This window comes from Otolemur garnettii, unplaced genomic scaffold, assembly GCF_000181295.1.
Source record: "Otolemur garnettii isolate 467f Iridium unplaced genomic scaffold, OtoGar3 scaffold00335, whole genome shotgun sequence".
NCBI lineage: Eukaryota > Metazoa > Chordata > Mammalia > Primates > Galagidae > Otolemur > Otolemur garnettii.
The window spans coordinates 99860-107348 of NW_003852730.1; the positions used below are offsets into that span (position 1 = coordinate 99860).

General features: G+C 39.9%; 1 protein-coding gene across 1 annotated transcript in view; it reads right to left on the bottom strand.

The window, feature by feature from the left end:
* LOC111722730 (zinc finger protein 682-like) overlaps positions 1-6163 on the bottom strand; it is an 11415-nt gene extending 5252 nt beyond the window's left edge. The window contains exons 1-3 of the mRNA XM_023509067.1: positions 5945-6163; positions 1754-1880; positions 1131-1226 (exon numbers count right to left, since the gene is read on the bottom strand). Of these exons, the coding sequence (XP_023364835.1) occupies positions 1131-1226; positions 1754-1880; positions 5945-6163 (442 nt within the window). The remainder of the gene's footprint in view (positions 1-1130; positions 1227-1753; positions 1881-5944) is intronic.
* Between the last annotated feature and the right edge of the window lie 1326 nt (positions 6164-7489).

Consider the following 7489-nt stretch of genomic DNA (forward strand, 5'->3'; position numbering starts at 1 on the left):
GCAAAAAAAAAAAAAAAATAGACAGGCGTTGTCACGGGTGCCTGTAGTCCCAGCTACTTGGGAGGCTGAGCCAAGAGAATCGCTTAAGCCCAAGGGTGTGACGTTGCTGTGAGCTGTGATGCCATCGCACTTTATCCAGGGAGATAGCTTGAGACTCTGTCTCAAAAAAAAAGAAAAGAAACAAAAACTTTTATTCAGACACAGTCTCATTCTGTTGTTCAGGCTACTGTGTCCTAAAATTAGCTTAACTGATAGCAACCTCAAACTCCTGGGTTCAAGCAATTCTCCAGCTTCATCTCCACCACCAGTCCCCAGTAGGTGACACAATATGCAACCACTACAATGCCTGGATATTTTTTCTCTTTTTAGTAGAGATGGAGTGTCAATCTTGTTTAGGTTGGTCTCACACTCCTGTGCTCAAGCAATAGTCCCACCTTGGGTCCCAGAGAGCTAGGATTAGAGGTATGAGCCACCACACCCAGCCTAAAGAAAATTTAAGAAATTTCACAGGTATACTAAAAAATAAACACATATTTCATGTCCTTAAAAGCAATGGCAGAGCAGTCACATCCTGCACTCACATGTAAGCCATAGGAAGTTCTTTCATTCTCACTGTAACCTAGAAGGAATATCAGTTGTAAGTAAGGTCCTTCTGGAAATTAAAAACAAGAACAGGCACAGAGACTCTCAACTGTATACCTAGCACTCTGGGAGCTAAGGAGGGAGGAATGCTCCACCTGACAAGTTCGAGACTAGCCTGAGTCAGTATGAGAACTCCCCTGTACTAAAAAAATAAAAAGAACATTAGCCAGGCAATGTAGAGAAACTTACAGTCCCAGTTATTTGGGGGCTAAGATAGAAAAATCACTTGACACCAGTAGTTTAAGGTTGCTCTGAGCTAGGATCATGTCATGGCACTCTAGTGAGAGTGAGACTCTTTATCAATAAGAAAATAAAAATTAAAAAATAATAAAAATAAGAAGACAGATGCCTTGATGGAAGAACAAGGGAAAGAAACCCAGGCTTCTCATAAATCACTTCCAATGAGGCTGAGCTTCCCTAATCATGTGGTTTCCTCCCAGAACTTGGACCTCTGACCAGTGTTATCTGTTTCACTCACTCCAACCTACCTGGGTGCTTGAGTAGTGTCTGCTGTGTCTTCACCTTCCGGGGTTCTTTGCTTTGCTCCAGACAGGTGATGAGGTCTGGCTTAGAGACAGTAAGACCTGTTTTAGTAGAAAAAAAATTGGGATTCTTCAATTGGCAATGCAATGCCTTGGTGAAGTAGAGAAAAGGACATTTTAGAAGATCCTGAAATAATCCCTAACAGATTTCCTAGCAGAAACTTCACATTCTTTAAAAAGTATTTAACGTTGGAACACTCCTAACTCCTCCACTACCAAAACTACTGAAATAAAATTTGGTGCTAGAAATCAGACTTAAAGATTTGAGTAACAATCTAGTCCATGAAATTTCTGAAATTTCCATTAATCTAGTGAAGGATATAAATCAGCTCAAAAAATGGTAAGATTAAAAATAAATTAAAAAAAAAGATTTAAAAAAAAAAAAAGGTAAGATTAATGCCAAAATAAAATAACTCCAATTTTGCTTTTCTATACCAAGATATCCTAAAGTTTTCCATAGAAACTAGAATCTGATACTCAGTCAATGAATAAACTGAAAAAAAACCTACAAAGAGGGAATATCAATTGTTTAGTATAGACCTGGAACTGTGTATATAAATTGTCCTCACCCAGGAAGACCAGGTTTCTGTAGGTCTCTAACATGACTTCCCGATACAAATGCTGCTGAGCAGGGTCCAGGCAGGCCCACTCATCCATAGAGAATTCAATAGACACGTCCTTGAATGTCAACAGTCCCTGAAAAAAAACATATTTACCAAGAAAACAAGGGCATATACAATTTCACTTTTTTTTTTTTTGAGACAAAGTCTCAAACTGTCACACTGGGTAAAGTGCTGTCACGTCACAGCTCACAGCAACCTTAAACTCTTGGGCTTAAGTGATTTTCGTGCCTCAGTCTCCTAGTAGAAACTACAGTCGCCCTCCATAGCATCCAGCTATTTTTTGTTGCCATTGTCATTGTTGTTTAGCTGGCCTGGGCCGGGTTCAAACCCACCAGCCTGGGTGTATGTGACCGGCACCAAGCCATGAATTTCACTTTTAGTTAAGTGAGTGAAGAGAACTCTTGCTGACTTATAAGAGTAAACGCAATTACCTAATAAGTATAGAAGAGATATATTCCCTCATGTGTTGACTAACACTGAAGAAAGGGGAAAGAATGGCATCCACAAAACCAGTGTACACATCAGACATTTTGGGTTGACACAGTAGAAATAAAAGGCCACCAATACAGGCATGTAGAATTTTGTGCCTATTTACGTCATATGTTATAATCTGTGTATGTTTTTTATATGACAATGTCATGATGAGATAAATGGTAACTCTAAAGTTTTAATTTGTACAAGTGGAAATCATGAAAAAAAAGTAGATTGTTTTTCGCATGATATGGAGTGAAGATTCCATTTCCTAATTTCCAACAAGCTCAACAGGAATGACAATGCTTCAGTCCTATGATGATATTATGTCAAACATGCAGCGAACTGCAGACACCGGATTTACCCCAGTTGATTCCTGAACCAGTTACAAAGATGACGAACTTTACTTTCTCAAGAAAGGCATATGAAAGAGAATCTAAGAAGAAAAGGGGTGCTTCCTCAATAAATGTTTTGATTTCCTCATATTAGTTGATAATCTTCCCAAGTTCTTATTAACAATACAGAAGATACACTGAACCCTACAATGGAATATGTGTCCAAGAACACCGTAACTGAGTGAATACAATTAACATCAACTGCAACAGGACAAATTAGTATCAGGTGCTGATTCACACGTGCAAGCCCAACATCACTGCTGTGATAGTACTGGCCAGAGAAAGTAACCATAACCTTATAAAAACTATGTAAAAAAACCCAGTTTGGGAAAAGTTCCAGTTACAGCTATCTGGCATGTCTTCTAATCTCTCATCGTGTCTTTAAATAGCTTTCTTTTCCATCCCAGAAAGTAAGTCTTTTCTAATTATTCTGTTTGTGAGAACTTTGAATTACTCTAGGCTGTTAATGCCATCTTCTGTAAAAGTGCATGGACGTCATCCTATTTTACACAGAACCGATGGAACTTCCAGATACAAGTGAAACAGTACATATTCTTCTTCTTAGCTACTATCCAATGACACAACCTCATCCACAATGAAAATCTTGGGCATCCACATTTTCCCACTAGAACTTATCAGAGATTTCACACTTTTACCATATATCCAGAAAATTATCACATACTGAGATATTTATAGTTAAAAAACAACCACTACTGTCAAGAAAAAAGATATATTAGCTGTACAACTAAAAACTGGAACTATTAGTCATAAATATATCAAACTTAAAAAGTGTCCATTCCGATACATGGACCTGAATAATTCCTTACTTAAATGTAACTTAACTGCCTTTCTACCTCATGCCAATAGACACACCAAGCTCCCCTGAAGATAGTTATTATTATCTGGCACCCAGGCTTTTTCAGCTATCCCTGCTACAACACAGGGAAACTTTGTTCACTAAGATTCACCCTTTGTCTACCCAGGGTACAAAACTTTAAATCCAACCCGTCTAAAGTAACTTAAGATATTAACCACTCTGAAAACTATAATAGTCGCCTATACCTTTTTAGCTCTGCTAAATACACCACATTAGCATTTTTGTTATACCAACAATAGCTATTGGACTCAATCTGAAAATCAGTCCATTGGCATGTGCCATCGTCAAGACCCTTAATACAACTTCTCAAGCCATAAACACTCTCAGCATTGAATTAAAACAAGTATGAGAAGCTATACTAAAAAATCCAGCAGCCATTACTGATTATTAAAACACAATCATAGACGTAAAAACTATAAAATTTATATACTGCCTCAATTTATCTAACAGTTCCCAACTAATTAAAAACAAGTAAACATGTATAAAAGACATACTCCAAATAAAACAACAAACAGGATTTTTAAGAATACTCAACACTTCCTACCTAAAGTATTGTCATAATTACCAACATTACCTAAGTCCATATCCTTATTCTTATGTTATATATTACAAGCTTCCTAATATGTTTCAAAATACATACTGGCTGTTTCCCAATTTCTTCTTTTAGACAAGAGTCTCACTTTGTCACCCACTGTAGAGCGCTCTGGCATCATAGATCACAGCAACCTCAAACTCTTGGGCTTAAGTGATCCTCTTGCCTCGGACTCCCAAGTAGTTGGGACTACAGCTTCTGAGTACAATGCCGGCTATTTTCTTTTTTTCATTTTATTTTTAGAGAGGAGCTGCCATGCTGGCTCAGGCTGGTTTCAAACTCATGAACTCAGGCAATCCACCTGCCTCAGCCTCCCAGAGTGCTAGGATTACAGGCCTGAGCCACCAGGCCCAGCCTTGTTTCACAAATTTCAAAAACAAAATTAATGAATACAACTCGCATGTCAATTTAACTAACTATAACAAATTTAAAATTATTTCCATTTTAAATCAATTTCATAGATGAGAAAGTAATACATAAAAGTAGAGAATGTAGTAGACACAGACACGCCCATAACCTTTCTTGGCTATTTCTGAACTGAGAATGCACTTTAAAACATAGAAAGAGTGGAAGAGTAAGTCAGTCAGAAAGGCCAAACCAGAAATAGGGAATAAAGATAATAATCTTGGAAAAAAAAAACTAAGGAAGTAACAAGGCACTGCGACCAAGTTAATAGCATGTTAAAGATGTTTTATTGATGATGATTTTTGGTTACTTATAAATTGTCAGATGCATTTAATTTGCCTACATGTTGTTAATCACATAAGTATATTTCTATTATACTTGTGAAATTATTCCCTATATAAAGTATTAAAATTTATTATAAAAAACAGCATTTATTTTTTTTATTACATCATAGCTGTGTACATTAATGCAGTCATGGGGTACAGTGTGCTGGTTTTATAAACAATCTGAAATGTTTTCCTCAAACTGGTTAACATAGCCTTCATGGCATCCTCTTAGTTATTGTGCTAAGATATTTATATCCTACATTTAGAAAGATTCACATGTACTCCTGTAAGATGAACCATTTAATGGCTCGCCGCCTATGACTCAAGAGGCTAAGGTGCCAGCCACATACACCTGAGCTGGCGGGTTTGAATCCAAACAACGATGGCTGCAACCAAAAAAAAACAGGCCCCGAGTTGTAGCGGGCGCCTGTGGTCTCAGCTTCTCGGGAGGCGGAGTCAGGAGACTCACTTGAGCCCAGGACTTGGAGGTTGCTGTGAGCTGTGATGCCGGGGGACAGCTTGAGGCTCTGTCTCGAAAAAAAAAAAAAACAGCATTTAAAAAATTACTCTCGCTGTTCTCAGGAATTACTAGCCTGTCCCATAATAAAGCCTTTTTACCCATCAACTCCCTGTCTCCGTGTTTAACTACAACGACAGGCAACAGAGTGGGCCATCGCGTGGGGACCTCAGTGGTTTAACAAAAGAATGGAGGGGTTGAGGGCCCCACAGACTACAGCCCCTCCATGAACAAACCCCACACACTCAGCTGGGATTCTCCCCTGAGGACCCTTCTACTGTCACCCGAGGGAGGGACGCCGGGGCTGCAGGCACAAGGCTGCTCAGAGGGCTCTGGGCCGTGGTCCCCGTAACAGGTTCAGGAACGCTTGGAGCAACAGGGTCCCAACTCCCTGCCCCTTTTGCCAAGTGGGCTCCCTGGGCCAAGGGGTGTCGGTAGCAAACTTTAGTCTGAAGACTCTAAAATCGAAGGGAAATGGCCCGGTCCCGCCACAGCCACTTCGGGCTCCAACCACGCCCCTCCTCCTCTCAGGACACCAGGTCTCCGGTACTCACCATTTCCCAGCTCCCGCGAAGTCCCAGTGTCCTCCTTACAGATCTCCCAGTACCTTCAAGGGCACAGGGTGACAGAGGCTGCTGCAGAGACAACTGGTCCCTCCAGAAATGAAATATCTGAAGAGAAGGCCCCAGGTCGCAGACCAGCTCAGGAGACAAGCTCGGAATCCCGGGTGCCGCCTTCTTCTTTCTGGCTGTGCATCTGATTGGACAGTTCATATGGGCGCATCCCTGATTGGATAGGGCTTAAGACCCCACCTCTTTGACCTTGAGCCACAGGAATGCCATCCAACAAGACGCTGAAAAAGGCCAGAATGCAAACAGTTTCTTACCACAACACTATTTTTTTTCTTTTAAATCAAGGGCAGGCTGTAGTCCCAGCTACTTGGGAGGGGGAGACAAGAGAATAGCTTAAGCCCATGAGTTGGAGGTTGCTGTGAGTTGTGATGTCACTGCATTCTACCCAGGGCGACAGCTTGAGGCTCTGTCTCAACCAAATAAATAAATAAATAATAAAATAAATTAATAAATTAAGAGCAGGGATCATGACTTTCTTATCTCCATATTCCAGGGCCACTGTGCATGCCATACAGTAACTGTTTAACAAATTTCGATGAAAGGAATGAAACTCTATTTATTATTTAAATAGGAGTTAGACTCTGCTGTGAAGGTGTTTTCAATATACATCCTGATGTCTGGGTAAAAACATGCACATAAAGGACTCAGGAACCTTATAGACAGATGAAGGCCATTGGGAGTTAAAGGAAAGGCTGGCTATCTATGGCAGTTCAGAGAAGGGTGAAATTACCTCTGGTCTTCGAGGGAGTGGCACTGCACCAGGCTTCATGCAGGAGGTGGTGTTTAAGCTCCCAACTAACAGGCAATACAAAGGACTATGTGGTACAACTCTTAGGGGAAGGGCTGAGCTGCAACGTGAACTTTTCCTAACAAACTCTGTAGCTCTTTTTACACAAGGCTTTCTGCCTTCTCTGGCATGCAGCTCTGCCTGAGGTATATTTGTATTTAGCGCTGAATATAAATTATATCCTTTTATTAATTTCAGTTATATGTATATACATATGTGTTTCTATATGTTTTGCACTCATGGAAACAATACGTTAACAACTATTTATATATATTTTATGGTGAAAAGTTATACAGAGTGGACATAAAGTTCGTGTGCAATTTACAATCATTTACTATTTAAAATTAAAATTTCAGAGCAGGCTGGGCATCTGTAGATCAGTGGTTAGGGCGGCAGCCACAAACACCAGGGCTAATGGGTTGGAAGCAGGCCAGAGCCTAAACAAAACAAACAAACCAACAACAAAATAGCTTGGTGTTGTGTGGACACCTGTAGTCCCAGTTATTGGGGAGGCTGAGGCAGGAGAATCTCTTGATTCCAAGAGACTGATGTTCCTGTGAACTGTGACACCACAGCACAGTACTGAGTGTGACAAAGTTAGACTCTGTCTCCAAAAAAATAAATTAATTAATAAACTTGAAACTTCATAATTTCAATTTTTTTAATTTTTTTTTTTTTTT